At 43.4% G+C, this 21671-nt stretch overlaps 5 protein-coding genes across 7 annotated transcripts; 3 read left to right on the top strand and 2 right to left on the bottom strand.

Annotated features, from left to right (window-relative positions):
* The first annotated feature begins 1388 nt into the window (after positions 1 to 1388).
* LOC131269610 (phenoloxidase-activating factor 2-like) lies at positions 1389 to 3138 on the top strand. Its single transcript, XM_058272072.1, has 2 exons — positions 1389 to 1484; positions 1566 to 3138. The coding sequence occupies exons 1-2, from the start codon at positions 1389 to 1391 to the stop codon at positions 3099 to 3101; spliced, it is 1632 nt and encodes a 543-aa protein (XP_058128055.1). The 3' UTR covers positions 3102 to 3138.
* Positions 3139 to 3148: 10 nt separating this feature from the next.
* Positions 3149 to 4422, bottom strand: LOC131259916 (inactive CLIP domain-containing serine protease A30-like). The gene is made up of 2 exons (XM_058261526.1): positions 3861 to 4422; positions 3149 to 3797 (listed from the first exon to the last, which is right to left on the bottom strand). Exons 1-2 carry the CDS (start codon positions 4383 to 4385, stop codon positions 3222 to 3224), a joined length of 1101 nt encoding a protein of 366 aa, XP_058117509.1. The 5' UTR covers positions 4386 to 4422; the 3' UTR covers positions 3149 to 3221.
* A 1103-nt stretch (positions 4423 to 5525) lies between these two features.
* On the top strand, positions 5526 to 7070 carry LOC131269602 (phenoloxidase-activating factor 2-like). Its single transcript, XM_058272061.1, has 2 exons — positions 5526 to 5621; positions 5703 to 7070. Exons 1-2 carry the CDS (start codon positions 5526 to 5528, stop codon positions 7068 to 7070), a joined length of 1464 nt encoding a protein of 487 aa, XP_058128044.1.
* A 198-nt stretch (positions 7071 to 7268) lies between these two features.
* On the bottom strand, positions 7269 to 11844 carry LOC131269594 (transmembrane protease serine 9-like). Its single transcript, XM_058272048.1, has 6 exons — positions 11807 to 11844; positions 9497 to 10223; positions 9220 to 9283; positions 7899 to 8281; positions 7421 to 7835; positions 7269 to 7333 (listed from the first exon to the last, which is right to left on the bottom strand). Exons 1-6 carry the CDS (start codon positions 11842 to 11844, stop codon positions 7269 to 7271), a joined length of 1692 nt encoding a protein of 563 aa, XP_058128031.1.
* Positions 11845 to 18468: 6624 nt separating this feature from the next.
* Positions 18469 to 21376, top strand: LOC131259570 (phenoloxidase-activating factor 2-like). 3 transcript variants are annotated; one of them, XM_058261085.1, is made up of 4 exons: positions 18469 to 18560; positions 19663 to 19885; positions 19974 to 20123; positions 20210 to 21376. In XM_058261085.1, the coding sequence occupies exons 1-4, from the start codon at positions 18484 to 18486 to the stop codon at positions 21149 to 21151; spliced, it is 1392 nt and encodes a 463-aa protein (XP_058117068.1). In that variant the 5' UTR covers positions 18469 to 18483; the 3' UTR covers positions 21152 to 21376. The 3 variants fall into 3 exon arrangements, with proteins under 3 accessions (XP_058117068.1, XP_058117069.1, XP_058117070.1); XM_058261086.1 differs by having other exon boundaries at positions 18531 to 18622; XM_058261087.1 differs by having other exon boundaries at positions 18533 to 18574.
* The last annotated feature ends 295 nt before the right edge of the window (positions 21377 to 21671 follow it).

Below are 21671 nucleotides of genomic sequence, written 5' to 3'. Positions count from 1 at the left end.
AAATTCATCACTTGTAAATATGTACGGGAACAATGAGGGGAAAACCACGGTGATTCTATCAAAATGTCTTCCTTATCTTGGGGGATGTCATGGGGTTACGGTACACCTCACACCGATAGCCAGGATGTGCAGGAAAAGTTTAATGCTGTCCAGTTTGAAGGGACTATTGCAGACTATTGTTTTCCGTGAGATTTTAATGGCTGTTTTATATTATACGATAATTCCACCAGCATGTACGATAAGAAATGGTTCACGCCTGGTAACGTATGAAAATTTTTGAGCACCATACAAAAAGAACACATCTCAATTTTAATCGGATTTGTTCACCATGTCACACTTGTTTATCTTCGTAATAATGTACTTTGCAACTGTTAAAAGAGATTTCAATATTGGGCAACTTCCTCGAATACTTCTCTTTTTATTTTTCAATCGCAATTTTTCTGGTTTTGGACAATTCTAAATAAATTAACTGAAAATTGGAAGACTAAGATGGCTGGGACATATAGCGAGGAGGCCTGTTAGCTATCCAGCCAGGGAGGTCATCGAACAGGACCCAACAGGCACGCGGAGGAGAGGGGCGCAGCGAGTACGATGGCTTGACCAGGTCGAGGCAGACTTGCGGAGGATCGGTGTTTCGAGTTGGAGATCTGCAGCACAGGACCGGGCGTTATGGCGCAACATTTTGTTCACGGCACGAGTCGACCGACGGCTCTAGTCCGTTATATATATAAATAACTTAACAGTCTCGTGAATGTTGTCGAGAATCAAGCGGCAAAATAACACGTACACTTTGCATCCACAATAACTGCCTTCAGGGAATATAATTGTCGATATAATTAGAAAACAAAATATAATTCACAATTTTTGCTGACCCCTGGCGTACACGAAGCCACCAGTTGAGCCCAAAGACAGAACTGGACAAACTGGACTAACCAAGATTGCTTTGCGATTCTAGTGTTAATTTATTGACTAAATGAAAAGATATCATTATATCTTTATATAGATATATCATCAGGGAGTTTATAAAATCCAGTTTCAGCGTGCGCGAAAGGTAAAGCTCCTATAATGGGGGAGGTTAAGGATGGCGTTTATTAACATAATCAGGAACTTAACGTAAAGTGTAACGTGCCATACAGTGATAGGACCAAATGTACCTCATAGCTCACCACTTGCAAATACGCAATCTTGGGAAAAACCACATTCAAGTAAAATCCCCGCTTATCTGTGACGAGATACGCGTCATGGTAAGATGAACGTATTCGAATACTCACAGGGATGGGATGTGCCTAGAGTGTGAAATGATGTCCGGGTTCGATGCTGCACGATCATTTCAAAGATTGGTGTCGTGCGAGAAACAAGGCAGCAGATCGATTCGGATAGTTTTTAAGATGAAGCTGAACCGACAGTTACAGATTTTCCTGCTGCTTGTCCTTCATTACAGGGCAACTTCACAAACAAGTGTAGTAACAGCCGTGGACGATCAGGTGAGAATGTGAAATAGTTATAGAGGAGGAGCTTAGGACCTTTTTGTATCGATGTGTATTATTGTGATTTTTCTTCATCAGTACTGTTTCACGGATACGGGTGATCATGGCCTGTGCGTGTATCAATATCAATGTTTAGATGGTCGCATTAATTATTATGGGGAAACCATGATTGATCTCCGGCGTGCTGGGGATGATTGTGGCGAGTATTTGATGGTTTGCTGCACAGATGGAAACAACTCCGACCAAGCTGATGAGGTAAAGAATGTTCGCACGACTACTCCAACAAACGAATTTGCAACCAGTGCTAAAGGTTCAGTCATGTCAACTACGGAAAGTTCACTGTACGAAGGCGAAGGAAACGACGTTGAGGAAACGACTGACCCAATGATAGTTGATCCAGATGGCGATGGTACCTCTCGTGAAAGCACTAAGGGAAACCCACAAGTCGAATCTACTACGGAAAGTGCAAAGAACGAAGGACGTTTCAGTACGCCTGCGACCAGTGGTAAAGGTGGAGACGCTACGGTAAGACCACCAGTCGTGACCTCTACGGAAAGTTCCCTGCACAAAGGCCAGGACAGAACTCCTGGAAAGCCTGAACACCAAGCAACCACTGGTAAAGGCGGAAACGTTACAGTATCACCACCACCCGTGTCAACGCAAAGAATACCGACCATTAAAGGGACAAGCACAACGAAGAGACCAATACAACCACCACCGCTGAACATCCCAGAGTACAATGTGGAAGGCTGCGGACATCGTAACCCCAATGGGGTTGTTTTCTCTATCCTAAACAACGTGCACAGCGAGTCCGAGTACGGCGAGTATCCTTGGGTAGTCGCAATCTTCGTGCCTAATGAGACCACATCTGAACTGCAGTACCGTTGTGGTGGAGCATTGATCGATCAAGCAGCGGTACTGACCACTGCCAGCTGTGTGTACCAGTACCGCTCGAAATCATCGCAGCTAGTGGTTCGACTGGGTGAATGGGATATGAGCACTCAGCGCGAGCCAATACCGCATGTCGATAGTGAGGCAGAGAACGTACACATTCATCCGGAGTACAGTGTTACGACTAAAGTCAACGATATTGCGATAGTGATCCTGCGTGAAACGATGGTGATGAATCATATGATCGGTGTGATCTGCTTGCCACAGGTAAAGGATGTGCCAATGCGCGGGGATCTCATAGGCGCTGGATGGGGCGATGCACCATTATTTGTGACTCCGAAGAAGTTTCCGCAAACCATCCTCAAGAAGGCACATCTGCATCGCATGTCAAAAAAAGAATGTCAGGAAAAGTTGCGTAAACTGACGAATCCAAACTTTCAGCTGCACGAAAGTTTTATCTGCGCTCAGGCAACCGACACGGAGATGTTACCATGCCGAGGAGATTCAGGTTCCCCGTATGTGGTAGAAGTTTCGGGAGGTAGCGAACGTTACTATCTGGTCGGCCTTAGCTCTTGGGGTTACGATTGCAACAGGCAGAACACACCGACTGTGATGACAAACGTCGCTTACCATCGGGACTGGATCGACAAAGTGATTAAGCAGGAAAATTTCAACCCATGGACGTACACTTACGAACTCGAAGAGAGTAAAGAAAACAAATAAATTCGTCGAATTAAATGCATTATTTTTATTACAAGCATAACAACGGCCATGACCTTTATATAGTTGATGGAGTCGGAAGGGGCATAGCTTATGTATTGATATTATTCCAGTTACATTCTTTCAGTCCTCAAAATCGATTGTGAGATCTGGACGGTAGTAGTTTGGATATCGATTATTCTGCAACATTACTGTATCTATCCATGTCAAATAGTGTTTGGTACTCAAAAAAACATCCATTGCTTGATATTTGTTACAATCGCGTAGCGAATATATGGCGATACCGGCTAAAAAGAATTGTTCACTATTTTCGTGCAGTGCGCAGATCATTCCCGAACCTTCGACCCGCTCGCATGGTACTGGGGTATTGGTGTAGTCTGCGCAGAGATGCTCCTTTGGCAGAGTATAGTTATACACCCTCCCGTAGTTTCGAATCCCTTTTTGGCACTCATTCCTATCGCCGAAATGGGCATCGATTTTGACTAGGCGATTCGGAGTACCAGCTGGTGGATTATTTCTCCACCCAACAACATAGCAGAACGAGTTGGATTCGATCTGCTCCGTATCCGGCAGACAAACACGGTTGGAAGCAGGACCAATTTGTGCCGAATCAGCTAGGAACAGTAGTGCGATATTACCAATGTGTGCAGTGGAAGTATAGTGTTCAGGGTGGATGACCACTTTCTCGACTTTTATTTCCTGTAGCAAAGAAATAAAACTCGGTTTTACAAATAGCTGGCGAAAAAGGCTGAGGTACGCTACCTGCATGAAAGGTTCTTGGTCAGAATTGGCGTTCCAGCGACCAATATGGACTACTAGGCCCGATCTATTTCGATGCTGTACACATTTGGCTGTCGTTAGCACCGCTTGATCATCGATGAGCGTAGCACCACAGAGGAACACTTTGACATGTCTTCCTAAAATGTTGGTAATGCTGAACAATGCCACAGACCACGGAAACTCCCAGCGCTTAGTTTCGCTTCCTGGTGGTCCTTCACCACTGTACCGTTCACCGCACTGACCGTTCCAATCGGGATAGTCGGGGATTTGTTCAGTAGTAGTCGTAGTAGTAGTAGCGGTGGTAGTAGAGGTACTAGTAGTAGTAGTTAAAGTTCTTGTTGGTGATGTTGTTTTAAGCCAATATTCCTTTGGAACAGTGCAGCACACTACACCTGACCTGGCACAATCATCGAATTCAGGTTCTCCAAAGCCATTTCTGTCCGAAATAATGAATATGCCATGGACATCGACGCTTCCATTAATACACAATCTGTTTTCTACACACATTTTTTTCCCATTTCCATTCGCACAATACTTCAATGCTTTGCTAGTAGTCACTTTCACTGTTATTAAAATCAATGCAATAAGCAGCGGCTTGTAACCAAAAGACTTTCGTTTCGATTGATCCATATTGGATGCTTGGAACAGTTTTACACTTGTTGTTGAAACCGTTTAATAGACCAACGGACCCACACGCCCTTCCGAATTCACAGATGATGGCAAATGATGCTCATCTCAACGCAACAAGGATGGCATGGCTTCGCGGGTAATGATCACTCGCACACGACCACCCCGGCGTGCCGCTTGCAATGGGATTTCCCCAAACATCAAACATCAAACATCGGGATTCCCAGAATAAAAGTCAGTGGTTATCACACTTGACCTTCGTGAACAACTGAACGATAGTAATGTGGCAATTTAACAAATTCAAAATCTATTTCAGAGGTCAATTTTTAGCGTGAGTATTTCATCGTTAAAAATGTAGTGTGTATGAATAGTAGATCTAGCAGCAACTTTTTTGCGAAACAATTCTTCGGTAGATATGAAAGCTGCACAAAAAAATGTATTAAATCAGAGCAAATCTGTTTTCATTTACACCGTGCTTATAAAGCCATTATCAAACAAAAAAAACACACACACACACACAACTTTGATCAACGAATACCGGGTACATCATTCGTTTACAGATAAGAAAAACCTTCAAAAAGAACAAAGTGGTTGCGTTTATAAAATGAGTGACTGAATCGAGTCATTAAAACACAGCAACTGAGATGAAGATGGGAGTGGCCTGACAAAACATTCAAATGTATTTTATTCAGATTCTGGTTTCAATAATATTAGAAACAATTCCTCTTTAAGCGAATAAAACTCACCAGGTGAGTGTTATACACATAAAGATAATAGAAGATAGCGATAGCCTAAACCTAATTCCGTAGTTCATTTCTTGCATATACGAACTCCAAAAATCATGGAAAAAATAATCACTATTTCAAGCAAAATCCCCGCTTATCTGAGACGAGTCACGGGGTCATTTATATTTGACTTTAAAGCATACGTGAAATGATGTCCGATCCGATGCTGCACGATCATTTCAAACATCGGTGTCGTGCGAGGAACAGGGTAGCAGATGTTCTACTTGTTTTCGTAATGAAGCTGGACCGACAGTTGTGGATTTTCCTGCTTGTTGTCTCACATTACAGGGCAACTTCACAAACAAGTATAGTAACCGCCGAGGACGATCAGGTGAGAATGTGAAATAGTTATAGAGGAGGAGCTTAGGGCCTTTTTGTATCGATGTTCATTATTGTTATTTTCCTTCATCAGTACTGCTTAACGGATACGGGTGATCATGGCCTGTGCGTGTATCAATATCAATGTTTAGATGGTCGCATTATTTATTATGGGGAATCCGTGATTGACCTCCGGCGTGCTGGGGATGATTGTGGCGAGTATTTGATGGTTTGCTGCAAAGATGGAAATAGCACCAACCAAATTGGACCAACAACCGACGATGAGGTAAAGAATGTTCCAACGACTGTTGTCAATGGAACTACCACTCGCCCACCATCCAGTGGAAAAGGTGGAAATGGTACGGTAAGACCACCAGTCGTGACCTCTACGGAAAGTTCTCTGCACAAAGGCCAGAACAGAACTCCTGGAAAGCCTGAAGGCCAGGAAACCACTGGTAAAGGCGGAAACGCTACAGTATCACCACCACCCGCGTCAACGCAAAGAATACCGACCATTAAAGGGACAAGCACAACGAAAAGACCAATACAACCACCACCGCTGAACATCCCAGAGTACAATGTGGAAGGCTGCGGACATCGTAACCCTAATGGGGTTGTTTTCTCTATCCAAAACAACGTACACAGCGAGTCCGAGTACGGCGAGTATCCTTGGGTAGCCGCAATCTTCGTGCCTAATGAGACCACCTCTGAACTGCAGTACCGTTGTGGTGGAGCATTGATCGATCACGCGGCGGTACTGACCACTGCCAGCTGTGTGTACCAGTACCGCTCGAAACCATCGCAGTTAGTAGTTCGACTGGGTGAATGGGATATGAGCACCCAGCGCGAGCCAATATCGCATGTCGATAGTGAGGCAGAGAACGTACACATTCATCCGGAGTATAGTGTTACGACTAAAGTCAACGATATTGCGATAGTGATCCTGCGTGACACGATAGTGATGAATCATACGATCGGTGTGATCTGCTTGCCACAGGTAAAGGATGTGCCAATAGGCGGGGATCTCATAGGCGCTGGATGGGGCGATGCACCATTATTTGTGACTCCGAAGAAGTTCCCGCAATCCATCCTCAAGAAGGCACATCTGCATCGCATGTCAAAAAAAGAATGTCAGGAAAAGATGCGTAAACTGATGAAGCGCAACTTTCAGCTACACGAAAGTTTTATCTGCGCTCAGGCAATCGACACGGAGATGTTACCATGCCGAGGAGATTCAGGTTCCCCGTATGTGGTAGAAGTTTCGGGAGGTAGCGAACGTTACTATCTGGTCGGCCTTAGCTCTTGGGGTTACGATTGCAACAGGCAGAACACACCGACTGTGATGACAAACGTCGCTTACCATCGGGACTGGATCGACAAAGTGATTAAGCAGGAAAATCTCAACCCATGGACGTACACTTACGAACCTGAAGCGAGCAATGAGAGTGAAGAAAACAAATAAATCTATGGAATTAGATGCATTCTCTTTATTTCAAGCATAAATGGAAATGGCTATGCGCGTAGCCGAGATTTATGATAAATATGGTCGTGATGTATCATGTTTTAAAGACTGGACATGTATTTCACCTCGATGGGGTAGGAACGGTAAAAGCTTGGGTATGGATGTCGTTCTAGATGTATTTATATTTGTCAATTGACATCACTCGTGCGTAAGATCGGGACGGTAGTAGTTTGGATATCGATTATTCTTCGTCATTACTTTATCTATCCAATTCAAATAGTATTTGGTACTCACAAAAACATCTTTTACTTGATATTTGTTACATTGGCGATGCGAATATGCAGCAATACCGACTAAAAAGAATTGTTCACTATTCTCGTGCAGTGCGCAGACCATTCCCGAACCTTCGACCCGCTCGCACGGTGCTGGGGTATTGGTGTAGTCTGCGCAGAGATGCTCCTTCGGCAGATTATAATTATACACCCCCCCGTAGTTTCGAATCCCTGTTTGGCACTCATTCCTGTTGGCGTATTGGGCATCAATTTTGAGCAGGTGATTCGGAGTACCAGCTACTAGATTATTGCTCCACCCAACGACGTAGCAGAACGAGTTGGTATCGATCTCCTGTGTATCCGGCAGACAAACACGGTTGGAAGCAGGACCAATTTGTGCCGAATCAGCTAGGAACAGTAGTGCGATATTACCAATGTGTGCAGTGGAAGTATAGTGTTCAGGGTGGATGACCACTTTCTCGACTTTTATTTCCTGTAGCAAAGAAATAAAACTCGGTTTTACAAATAGCTGGCGAAAAAGGCTGAGGTACGCTACCTGCATGAAAGGTTCTTGGTCAGAATTGGCGTTCCAGCGACCAATATGGACTACTAGGCCCGATCTATTTTGATGCTGTACACATTTGGCTGTCGTTAGCACCGCTTGATCATCGATGAGCGTAGCACCACAGAGGAACACTTTGACATGTCTTCCTAAAATGTTGGTAATGCTGAACAATGCCACCGACCACGGAAACTCCCAGCGCTTAGTTTCGCTTCCTGGTGGTCCTTCACCAATGTACCGTTCACCGCACTGACCGTTCCAATCGGGGTAGTCGAGGAACTGTTCAGTAGTAGTAGTAGTAGTAGCGGTGGTAGTAGAGGTACTACTAGTAGTAGTTAAAGTTCTTGTTGGTGATATTGATTTAAGCCACTGTTCCTCTGGAACAGTGCAGCACACTACACCTGACCTGTCACAATTATCGAATTCAGGTTCTTCAAAGCCTCTTCTTTCCATGATAATTATTGTGCCATGGACATCGACCTTTCCATTAATACACAATCTGTTTTCTACACACATTGTTTTCCCATTTCCATTCGCACAATACTTCAATGCTCCGCTAGCATTCACTTTCACTGTTATTAAAATCAATGCAATAAGCAGCGGCTTGTAACCAAAAGACTTTCGTTTCCATTGATCCATATTGGATGCTTGGAACAGTTTTACACTTGTTGTTGAAACCGTTTAATAGACCAACAGACCCACACGCCCTTCCGAATTCACAGATGATGGCAAATGATCTCAATGCAACACGGATGACATGGCTTCGCGGGTCCATACACGACCATCACCGCGTGCTGATTGTAATGGGATTTCAGCAAACATCAAACATCAGGCTCGGGATTCCCTGAATACACGTATATTACAATCAAAACTGCATGCTGATAACGTTGTACGGCGGTAAAAACAGTTTAACTTGTGCCAGTCCTTTTGCAAAGTTCTTCTTAGAGTCGTAGGACAAAACACATAAGTTACACATAAATTACAGTTACTGAATATAAACCATTGCTTTCGTTCATTGCTAAGCCAACCCTTATCTTTTTTTTCAACCATTCAGGTCACACGGTCATCAGCCAATTTGCTCCAAACATAAAAGCAACAAAAAGAAATCTAGGCGTACACATAAAGCGTCCAATAACAAGTAATCATTGAAGATGGGAAATCCCGAGTGCTTATCATAGGGAATTTCTATATTTCAAATGTTGTGTTGCCGGAAAATGTTGTGTTGCTTATCAGGAAGATACGTTGCATTTTGTATCGCTTAAAAAGTGTGGGATGGATAAGAGGTCTAGCATTTTGTGATATATCTACAAATTACCTAGATGAATAATGTACTCGAAATTGGACACCTGATTTACTAATTGAAATTCTGTTACTGTAGCCTGATGTAGTTGTTTAGTGGATACGTGAATAACCATATTGATTTTATTCTTCAAATTCCAATATATTCATTTTACATTCACATCTCTGTAAACTATCGAGATGGTAACATGCTGTCACTTTCTTCCTTTTGATTTATATGCATTTCAAGATTCCTAGAGTTCCTTTATTGTATTATCTATCCATGTCTGAAACTTTTCCACTACTGTAACTACAGTCTCTTTTCGCTGTGTTTGATGACAACCCCATCCCCACGACACCAGCCCATATAAATAGAATTGATTAACAGTTGCTCGCCTTTCTACAACAACCGGAGCTCCGGCATCTCCTTTGCAAGGTCGTTCTTCATTTTGAGTGGTAGTACATGCGAAGCTCTCGTGAAAGTGGAATTTACGACCCTCAATATGCCTTACACATGTTGAGAACGGTTGGTAATGGAGAACTAGTTGCTTAAGCATATCGGAATGAGTTTTCACCCCGGCAATTGTTTGCTTGACTGTGGCACCCCAACCGGTGGCAATGAAGTGTTGAGTACTTAGTAGCGGTTCTTCGTTAGAAGGCAAACATATAGGCTGGATTGTTGGTTTATATTGAACTTCGGATTTCAGCACTACCAGGGCTATATTATTGATCAGTGACATCGGGTGGAAATCGGGATGTTTGATCATCTGTTCTACTTCGAAATCTTCGTGAGGGATCGGCTCGGTAGTTGAGTTCATGACCCATTCACCCAGTCGTACCACCATATTGGCTGGGTTTGATCCGCAATTAGAGAAACAATTAGCGGTGGTAATAACTATGAAGGGTTCTATTAGTGCACCATTGCAGCAGTACTGCATATCGTTAGTGTCACGATTCACCTGGAAAAAGGCCGCCATCCACGGGTATTCACCGTAGTACACACGCTTGTCATCCTGAACTGTACTTTCGACAACTCCATACCTGTTTCGTTGCCCACACTCTTCGAAGGAGAAAGGGGTTTCTCTGAACTCAGGCTTAAGGTTTGGAACAAAATTATTGATCTCTGTGGGAGTAGTCGTGCTGGTAGGAGTAATATTCCATATTTTAGGTGCCGATTGAGCAGTGGTGGAAGTTCTAGGAGTGGTAGCAGCAGAAGTTGTTGTTGGTGGTGTTGATTCAAGCCATTGTTTCTCTGGAACAGTACAGCACACTACACCTGACCTGTCACAATTATCGAATTCAGGTTCTCCAAACCCAATTCTGTACGTAATAATGAATGCGCCATGGACATCGACCTTTCCGTCCGTACATAATCTGTTTTCTACACACATTGTTTTCCCATTTCCATTCGTACAATACTTCAATGCTCTGCTAGTGTTCACTTTCACGGTTATTAAAACCAATGCAATAAGCAACGACTTGCATCCAAAAAATTGTCGTTTCAATTGATCCATATCGGATGCTTGGAACGGTTTTACACTTGTTGTTGAAACCGTTTAATAGACCAACAGAATAACACGTCCTTCCGAATTCACAGACGATGGCAAATGATGCTCATCTCAACGCAACAACCATGGCATGGTTTCGCGGATAATTATCACTAGTACACGACCATCACCGCGTGCTGATTGTAATGGGATTTCAGCAAACATCAAACATCAGGCTTGGGATTTCCTGAATACTCGTTATTTATAATCAGAACTGCATGCTGATAATGTTGAACGGCGGTAAAAACGGGTCAACTTTGGGCACTCCTTTTTCAAAATTCTTCTAAGTTTATTTACTGGTAATAAAATCTGCTTTTGCTCATTGCTAAGCCAACTCTTATCCGTTGTTTAACCTTACAAGTCACGCCATCTCAAAACGAGTGGAAATCGATTATCAGAATTTGTTTATTCTTTCCAGTATTTACTTGTGGTATTTGTTTGAAAACTTTGTTTAACCTGATAGCTGATGGATGAGTATTCATCAACCGAATTGAACCAGAATTAAAAGCAAAGAAAATAATCTTAGGCGTACACATAAAGTGCCCAATAATCACTAATCATTGAAGATGGGAAATCCCGTGTGCTTATCATTGGCTATTTCTACATTTCAAATGCTAAGTTGTCGGGAAGTTGCGTTGCATTTTTTTATCGGTTAAGAAGTGTGGGACGCATATGAGTTTGTGATATATCTACAAATTACCTAGATGAATAATGCACTCAACATTGGTCAATTGATTTACCGTTCAAAATCAATTCGATTTGCGTAGCCTGATGTAATTGTTTAGTGGATAAGTGATTAATCATATTGATTTTATTCTTCAAATACCAATATATTCATTTTACATTCACATCTCTGTAAACTATCGTGATGGTAACATGCTGTCACTTTCTTCCTTTTGATTTATATGCATTTCAAGGTTCCTAGAGTTCCTTTATTGTATTATCTATCCATGTCTGAAACTTTTCCACTACTGTAACTACAGTCTCTTTTCGCTGTGTTTGATGACAACCCCATCCCCACGACACTAGCCCATATAAATAGAATTGATCGACAGTTGTTCGCCTTTCTACAACAACCGGAGCTCCGGCATCTCCTTTGCAAGGTCGTTCTTCATTTTGAGTGGTAGTACATGCGAAGCTCTCGTGAAAGTGGAAACGACCCTCAATATGCCTTACACATGTTGAGAACGGTTGGTAATGAAGATCTAGTTGCTTAAGCATATCGGAATGAGTTTTCACCCCGGCAATTGTTTGCTTGACTGTGGCACCCCAGCCGGTGGCAATAAAGTGTTGAGTACTTAGTAGCGGTTCTTCGTTAGAAGGCAAACATATAGGCTGAATTGATGGTTTATATTGAACTTCGGATTTCAGCACTACCAGGGCTATATTATTTATCAGTGACGTCGGGTGGAAGTCGGGATGTTTGATCATCTTTTCTACTTCGAAATCTTCGTGAGGGATCGGTTCGGTAGTTGAGTTCATGACCCATTCACCCAGTCGTACCACCATATTGGCTGGGTTTGATCCGCAATTAGAGAAACAATTAGCGGTGGTGATAACTATGAAGGGTTCTATTAGTGCACCATTGCAGCAGTACTGCATATCGTTAGTATCACGATTCACCTGGAAAAAGGCCGCCATCCACGGGTATTCACCGTAGTCCACATGCTTGTCATCCTGAACTGTGCTTTCGACGACGCCGTACCTGTTCCGTTGCCCACACGCTTCGAATGAGAAAGGGGTTTCTCTGAACTCAGGCTTAAGGTTTGGAACAAAATTACTGATCTCTGTGGGAGTAGTCGCGCTATCTGTTCGGGAGGGTAGAATTGGATCTCTGGTAGGAGTAATATTCCATACTTTAGGTGCCGATTGAGTTGTTGAAATATAGTTTGCTTCTGAGGGTTCTGATTTTCCATAACCAACTGTTGTTTCAGGTGCTTTTGTAGATGATGGATGGGATTTATTAATAAAGGATGGTCCTTTATTTGATACACCAATTTTTGGTTTAAATGCACCCAGATTTGAATCAGATGTATCTGAACTGCCAGTGCCTCCAGTTCCAATAAAAGAGGTATTCGTGGTGTCAGTTTTCAAGTCGTCATCTTGTGCAGTATCTGTATCTGTTTTCGAATCTTTTGCCCTCGCTCTCGTCGTAGTAGCGATCGTAGGGACCGGTGTAGTTGCAACGGTCGTTGTAGTCGGGACTGTCGTTGTAGCAGGGGATGCCGTTGATGTCGTTCCTATCGTTGTAGTCGGTGCTGCCGTTGTCGTTGAAAGACCAGCAACGGATTGTTTCGGACAGCAAACTTCCTCTAACGATGGGCATCTGTTGGATCGCAAGCGATAAGTTCGCACGGTGCACATGTTACTTCCTACGCAATATCCCTTTCGGCTATCACATTCAGTAAGAGTATGCTCTATAATGTGATGCTTCATTGTGTTTGCCATTTTCTTGCAACACGAATGGGATGGATTTTCACAATCAGCCGTGCGCAACTCAATGAGACTTTGTGGCTCACATTCCGACCTAGGCATGCAATACTTTTTTTCTGTACCAAATGAACCACATTGCTGAAAATTTAGGAAAATCCGGATAAGATATTCTAGAAAATGTTCGATGCTGTTTGATTTTAAAGACTAGTTTTCACCTTTTGCACGGCCATTGTCCACTGAACCATGCAAAGAATATAGCACGTAATTACCACAAGCAAACTCTGCCTCATCTTGAAAGACCACCTTTCACTCATAATAGCAAGCGATCAACTGAGCTGCCTATGTACACATCGTAGGGCAGCATCCCGCTGGAATGAATTGATAACATGCTACACTTCGTAATGTCAAACTCGGTACTATCAGCGTACCTTATGCAGCTGATCTACAGCACAAGTAAAATCATGAAGTAAATTGATTTAAGTAAAAATCTCTTCTTTCGAAGATACTACTGGAAAGTTACAAGGTTTTCAAGTTTACTTTTTATATATATGTTTAATTTCAAAGGTTGAGCAGCACCCACAGCAGTTACACTGTACACTTACATCGAAGAATCGTCGCTACCATAATTAATTTTCTTAATGCGCGATTTTTTTTCATTACTATTGCTTTTAATGTACCCGCTGTAATCAATCACGTAGCTTTGCTGCTTGCGTTATCTTATGTATACTATTTTATGGGAATTTTCGGTTGGATGTGAAAAATAGCACAGAAAAACGTTATCTGCGGGATTCCCGGATGGTAAAGTTAGAACTGTATGCTATGCTTATAACAACAAAGAATATAATCAGCAGCCGCAAAACGAGCATCTGTTATTCAATATTTTTTCTGACGTCAAGTTTTGATCATACAAGTGTGCTTTATTGATTTCGTTGACTGTTAGTGAAACATTTTGTCACTTGTATTATGGATAAAAATGATTAAGTACATCGCAACGTGAAGAGTGTAGTTAATGGCAACGGTATCATAAATCCGTAGTAATCTAAATTGTCGATTTAAAAAAGAGAAGAAAATAATCTAGCTTCGGCAATATTACAAAATGAGGATTATTTATGCCAATTGAAAGTTTTTATAGCAATCATATAGTATATACGTAGTTATACGGGGGTCCGCGACAGCCGAGCGGTAGCGTCGGTTAGAAAATCGGCCCATGAGCGCCGGGGCTCACCACCTCGACGGCGTGGGTTCGAATCCCAACCGAGACCGGACCCTCCCCTGTACGAGAGGACTGACTATCCACGTACGTACATCAGGGAAACAAGTCTCGTAAGCCCTTTACGGGCAGGCATGACCAATAGGTCGTTACGCCAAGAAGAAGAAGAAGATACGTAGTTATAGACGTAGTTCTTGATTATTCATGATTGAACCAATTGAATGTTCTAGAAATCAAATGTTAAAATTATTAGGATAAATCGGAGGCACTTGATGAATAGAGTTTCCAGGATTTGGTCGAATTGTTATACACAAAGAAACATCATCAATCATTGAACAACCAGAAGACTCTTACACCATTGCGTTGTTCAGCAACGACGTGAATGGAATCTTTTCTGCGAAAATTCTTCGGAGAAAACCGTTTAGAGAAAACCTTGCAAAGGTTTCACAACCTGTCCGGTGGCAATTAAGTGTTGAGTATTTCGTAATATCCCCTATATGAAGGGTTCTATTCGAGCCCCATTGCATCAGTATCTCATTTCGTTGTTATCACGGTTCACTTGGAAGCCATCCAGTTCATCCTGAACTGTGCTTTCAACAACTGCGATCGTCATCCACTGAACTATGCCAAGGATATAGCACGTAATTACCACAAGTATTCTCCGCCTCATCTTAAAAGATCACATTTCAGTAATAAAAGCCCGTGATTAACAGAGCTGCTCATTGTTGTTAAGAATCACGGCTGAACGCATCGATTACAGTAAGTTCAGCAATGTCAAACTCGACCTCATCAGCGCAATTTATGAAACAAATCAACAACACAACATAAATCACTACATGAAAAATATGTCCTTGAATTCAAAATGTTCATCTTATTTCTATGTTCATATTGCGTTTCTCTTTGCTAATTTGAGTTTGCCCGATGTGGTACTATGAAATTCATACTATGAGTATGAATACAACAAAAGCGATAAGCTCACGGTTTCTGTTTAAGCTTCCAGAAGACTTTCTCATATTATTCTACTGCCAAGAAAATCCCAACACTCGTATGGTTCAGCAACGGCAAGTCCAACAATCGACAGCACACCTAATCTACAAAAGTTCTTTAGGAGTGTAACTTTGATAACCTTTCTTTAGGATGAATGTGTGAACAATAATTTCTTGTCAAAATCTGTGTTAAGTACCCGAATACGTTATGTAAAAAGGTTTTGAGATGTACGATTGGGAGGTCACAAAACAGGTTTTGATTCGATTGTATTATGCAGGTTATCGTATTACCACTTAGAAAACTCAATACATAATGAAATTCAAAATGCGTTAATAAAACGTAATCTTCCAGTTCATTTTAATTGATTAGCAATATTTTTATCACGTTTCACAATATTTCTCAAAAATAGTAGAAAAGAAAGTGATATTGCTTTCAAAAATTATGTAACTATTTTGTGAACTAGATTCCAAGATTTTTTAGATAAACGGGAAGTGACTTTTGTTCTCCCTCGTCACTCGCATGTTCCTGTTACGTTTCTTCTCATGTTCCCTAAAAGTAAAGAAATTAGTTTCGCATTATGAATATGATTAGTAAATGTTTCCACTATTAGATGTGATAGAAGACAATATTTACCGTTTGGATATTAATAGACTCTGTCGAATGCAGTAGATTGTTTGATCCCGTTGTAGTAAATAAATTTGAAGTATCGGTAGTGGAAGAAACGCCATCCTGGCGACCATCATTTTCTATTTTACCAGTATCCGGGTTTTCTAAGGTCGGAGCATGTGTAATAGGAGCGTGTTCTGTTGTTGAGGAGGTGTGCTGGAAAAGGAAATTATCTCTTTCTTCCTCATTATTGCTTTTGGCTGTCTCACGAGCATTGGGTGGTTTGTTTTTTGATTCCTAGAAAAGAAATGAATGATTACGATATTAATGAAACATATGAATAACTCATAGTTTTAGCTGCAAACAACGTATCAATATTTTTTGTGTACGTGAAACCATCACTAACCTTATTGTTTTCAGAGATGGCTTGTGTTTCCATATGATTTGCAACAGACTCTTCAGAACGTAGTGATCCGATCGATTCAGTTGTAGTAGGCAAAATAGACGTTACGGAGGAGGGATCAACGCTCAGCAAACTATTATCATTTGTCTTATCCTGCTTTTCTTTGTTCGAAGGATCAGAAGAATTAGAATTAGAATTAGAAGAGGAATTTGAAGATGGTGTAGGTTTTGTAAGTTCTGATGTAGAAATTCTGTTATGTAGCAGATCTGTTGTAGATGAGGAGTGCAGAATATTGGATTTGCCACTTTCTTCCGCATCATTGGTTCGTTCTGTCTCGCGAGCATTTTGTGCACTTTGTGTCTCAACTTTTTGTGTAGTTGTTGTTGTCATATCTGACGATTCAGCAGAGATATCAATCATGGTGGTATAGTCAGGTGAATCTCCATTGCCGTAATCGGCGCGAGATTGCACAAATTGATCTGTCATAGTTTCGGTAGTAGCTGCCACTGCAACTAATCTGTTTTTCGGGCAGCATATCTGGCCCAGTGTTGGACATCGGTTGCATCGCAACTTATAAACCCTTATTTCACATTCTTCGGTTGAAACACAGTATCCATTACCTCGGTTACATTCGCTTAGACCTGGCCTGAAGTACTAAAAATATAGATTCATGACACCATTAATAAAATATCTATTAAGGTATTCAATACGAATTGACAATTACTCACATTATCAATTTCCAAACAAGATACTGTTGCCGTGTTGTACTCTGCTTTTGTTACAACTGGTTCGCTCTTATGGCCTAGTTGCAAGCCAGAATTATTAAACTGTTTATACATACCGAATAGAGCATTTTTTAATAGAACAATTTTGTTTTCAAGGCCGATATTTTCTGCCGAGTGTGACATTGGAGTTGTTTTGGAATCTTGTTCCCCCTTACGGTCAATCTCGGCGGCAGGCAGCGTGGCTGGTTGTGGCACAGCACCTTCGGAAGTGCTTTCATTTTTTGAGCTGATGCGTACTTCCATGATAGTTTGAACACTTCCATTCAATTGTCGTAAGAAGAAAGTTACATTACCATCAATAAAATTTGGTACGAGATAAAAATTATTTGTTATATAAACGGAGTTCCCCGTGGAAGTATGCTCTGCTGTGACATTCTGCAGGAAAAAACTTCAACTAGAATCTGTCAGTAATTCAAAAACACAATAGTTACCCCAGCGTTATTCTTAAGCTGTTCACCAAACACTAGGGTAATGGCATTGTAAACCATCAAAAGAATAAGCACTTGCTTCATTCTAAGACGAGTACGTTGGTTCCACATTTTATTCCCGGCGAAGATCGATTAGTACTGAAGCATTGGCATTCGTTTAAAGTACGGACAAGTCCTTGTCGAATCTGTAGATAGCTGGGCTGCCGGGTGCTTTAATCAGTTTCCAAATTTTACGGGTTCAGATTTCTCTGGCCAACGTTGGGATTTACCCGAGCGAATTCGGAGTCGTGCTAAATATATTTTATTGAATGTGAATAAAGGAACCGCACGGTTTGTTATCGCTGTAGTACATTTGAATGTGGTAGCATAATCCGTAAAAGCAGGATGAACTTTTGACACAGAGCTTTGGCAAATCAAAAGGAATAAGAACATCTAAGAATAATATAACGATTAATCGTAGAACTTCCGTACATCTTGCGAATCTCCTTTGACTGTTCTTGGTGCAAAAAAAATAGTGAAATTCCATATGTATTGTTTACTATTTTACTGCAGTTTATCTCTATGATTTTTTTTCAATTGGAGTGTGAAAAGATAGAGGCAAGCATTTTAGAATCGAGATTAACGAGATCAGGATAAAATTGTGTGCATGGGAACTAATCCAAACATATCATCAAGCACTTGATTTAATAACACCAGGATGAGTAGTTTGTGTGAGTTCAACAACACATATCCTTCAATTACTAGCTGCACAGGAGCATCCCCAGCTTGATCCACCCATCAGCATCCAGTACGCGGATACAAGATCATATTTTGCTCTCTTCCGTCGTTTTAGCATTCGCTACGCGGTTAACGATCCCTCCGCTTTGGTGTGTGCGTTAAAATAGTTAACCCTTGGGCCAAAGATGCGCCTGGCGTCCGGTCCTGCGTGTCCTAGTCGTTTGCGAACCCTACAGCATTCGCTTGCTGTCACGGAAGCTGTGTACGCTGGAACAGGTTTGGCACCGTGCCGTTGCAACTTCCGCCCCTCTACGAAATTCGTGGGTGTGTGTGTGTGTGTTACTTTTAGAAAATGTAAACTGTGTGTCGGGCGTTACAAAAGGGAACAAACGGGCGATAACAATTCCGAACCTTGGTGGAATTCCGTTAATCGATTGAGATTATTCGCGTTGTTGGACACCGATCATAAACTGGTTTCTAACTGGTGTACATGACCACCATTTATCAACCCCGGCAAGGGCCGGGGTTTCCGACACTTACGTAAACTAGTTTTACCACCGCGGTGGTGTGTTTGGAAAAACCACGTGCCGGCACGGTAAATACCTAAAGCGCAGTTTGATAAAGCGCATACTTTTCCTTTTTAGATTGGACTTCTCGTAATGAAGCTATAATCCGGTTGAACACCTCCGACGCATTGATTTTTGATGGCCATTTTGTTTGTCGGGTCATCGGTTTGGTGGTGGTCAGGTACAAAATACAATTCTGAAAAGAACGAACCATCCCAGCACAAAATGTACCATATTTTGTGCATCATCATTCTCCTACTGTTGGAGTTTCGACTTGGATCTGCCAATTTCATACTTTCGAAAGTATACGGCGTTATGGGCCGGGGATCGGTAAGCGGAGACCGTTTGGTCAACCACTTTGCACCGCAGCCGAAAGTTAGCGATGCGATCCGTCGCTAGCGCTACGAAGCGAATCGACCGTAGAACCGGTTAGGGTGTATTGTCATTTTCGGCAAATCGTTCAAATGGTGACGAAGGTTTAGCTTTGTTTGTTTCAGCGTCTCACTGCGTCCGATCGTTGGTGGGTTTGGTTTGTTGGCGAGAGGTTGCGCCTGTTTGCCCGATCGTCGTGGTCGTAGTGCGATCTGTCCGGTATGCTCCAACCGGCCGCGACTGCAGTAGAGATCGCGGGCTCCAATGTATGCGTGTGGCGCCTTAATCTCCCCACCAACCGCGACGTGACGTCTCCTGTCGGGGTCGGGTCGGTTGATTGCGGGGATTCAGTTCGGCATTCGGCTTTCGGCTCAACGGTTTTAAAACATACTAACACGGTCCCGGGGTGCTTCATTCTCGATTCAGCACGGTTTCCAAGAGCACATACGAAGCGAACGCCATGTTGCGGCTACAAACGGCAGTGATGCTGGTGGCATCATTGCTCACCATCTCTCCAGCGGCCTTTGGCGACGAGCTGAGCTTGGACGATCTGATCCTGCAAACCTTCACAACACCTCCCCCGGCCAAGGGCGGAGCACCAACGACTACGGCAGCACCTCTTCCCCCGCCTCCGCCGGTTGGCGTAAAGGTAAGCTTGGGTCCAACCAGCATGAGGGAACATTGCGGCCGACGTGCGAGCGGATGATCAATTGTGTTACTTGTGCTATCTTCATCAGGGTGGGCCATGCGGTGATGAGCAGGTGTGCATCCAGCGGTACCTCTGCTCGAACGCCAGCTCCACCGGTGAGGGACTGATCGACATCCGGTTCTCCGATGATAACCCGTGCGTGGACTACTTGCTGCAGTGTTGCTTCGAGGGAGATATTGTAAGTATCTAAATCGTCAGGCTTCAAGCATCGGGTAAGGGGCTTAGCTAATGTCACCGCTTGACTGTTTGAACCCCGTTTGGCAGATTGAATATCCCGATCCAACCCACACAACCGCTAAGCCGCCACCAGTGCCAGATCAACCGGTGACTGGAATCAGCCCTGTGCCGCCGCTAGAACCGCCAGTACGATGCGGTAAGCGCAACGTTGATGGCATCGGTTTCCGCATCACCGGTGGCAAGGACAGCGAGGCCGAGTACGGCGAGTTCCCGTGGATGGTGGCGATCCTCAAGACAGAGAAGGTGCTCGAGCAGGTGCGCGAGAATGTCTACCAGTGCGGCGGTTCGCTCATCCACAGCCAGGTCGTGCTGACGGGGGCACACTGCGTGCAGAACAAGCAGCCGGCCCAGCTGAAGGTACGTGCCGGCGAGTGGGACACGCAGACGAAGAACGAAATCTACCCGCATCAGGATCGGTCGGTGGTCGAGGTCGTCGTCCATCCGGACTACTACAAGGGTGGCCTGCACAACGATGTCGCCCTGCTGTTCCTGGACTCGCCGCTCCAGCTGAACGAGGGTATCCAGACGGTTTGCCTGCCGCCGCAGGACTTGGTGTTCGATCACGCGACATGCTTCGCGTCCGGCTGGGGCAAGGATGTGTTCGGCAAGGCCGGCACCTACCAGGTAATCCTGAAGAAGATCGACCTACCGGTCGTCCCGTACGACCAGTGTCAGACGGCATTGCGTACGACGCGACTTGGTCCCAAGTTCAATCTGCACAAGAGCTTCCTCTGCGCCGGCGGTGTTCCCGGCAAGGACACGTGCAAGGGTGACGGTGGGTCGCCGCTGGTGTGCCCCATCCCGAACGGCAAACAGCACCACTACTACCAGACGGGCCTGGTTGCGTGGGGTATTGGTTGCGGCGAGAACGGAATCCCCGGCGTGTACGCGAACGTGGCCAAGTTCCGCGGCTGGATCGATCAGCATATGAAGCAGCGCAACTTCGGCACCGACAGCTACACGCCTTAGACGCCCGGGCCCATCTTGCCACCAATTATAAATGCTTTTACTCTAATAACAACATTGACGTGCAAACGGACGATGGCAATGGCGATGCTTTCGTGCTCCCTGGCCGATTATCAGTGCGACGAAACAGCGACCCGCTGAACCTGGCTCCGCTCCGTTGCACATCGTGGTGATGATAATTTTAAAACGAAAAGTAAACAAAATAAAACCTTCTTCCTTCGAAACGAATGCTTACACTCTATTGTACTTGTTTCAACATTTGCATACATGCAAAAGAAAGAGAGAAATAGTAAATTACTATTCATTTGCAACCATGGCTGTTTGTCTTTCAACTTGTTTTCTGTGGCGGTATGTATGTTTTAACTTCTCCTTCCCAAAGGCAGGTAAAATCCCCTTTTGTGCGCCGTGTACATCAGAAAACTCGTTTGACTGGCCCCGGCGAGGTTGTTCGGACGGTCATCTTCACGGTCATCTTCCCATCGCGCTAGGTTTCTTCCGAAATACGACTGTAGCATCTTCCGTG

Source organism: Anopheles coustani, chromosome 3 (genome assembly GCF_943734705.1).
Source record: "Anopheles coustani chromosome 3, idAnoCousDA_361_x.2, whole genome shotgun sequence".
Taxonomy (NCBI): Eukaryota; Metazoa; Arthropoda; class Insecta; order Diptera; family Culicidae; genus Anopheles; species Anopheles coustani.
The sequence above is the reverse complement of the archived record's forward strand: the minus strand, read 5'-3'. Positions and strand labels throughout refer to the sequence as shown.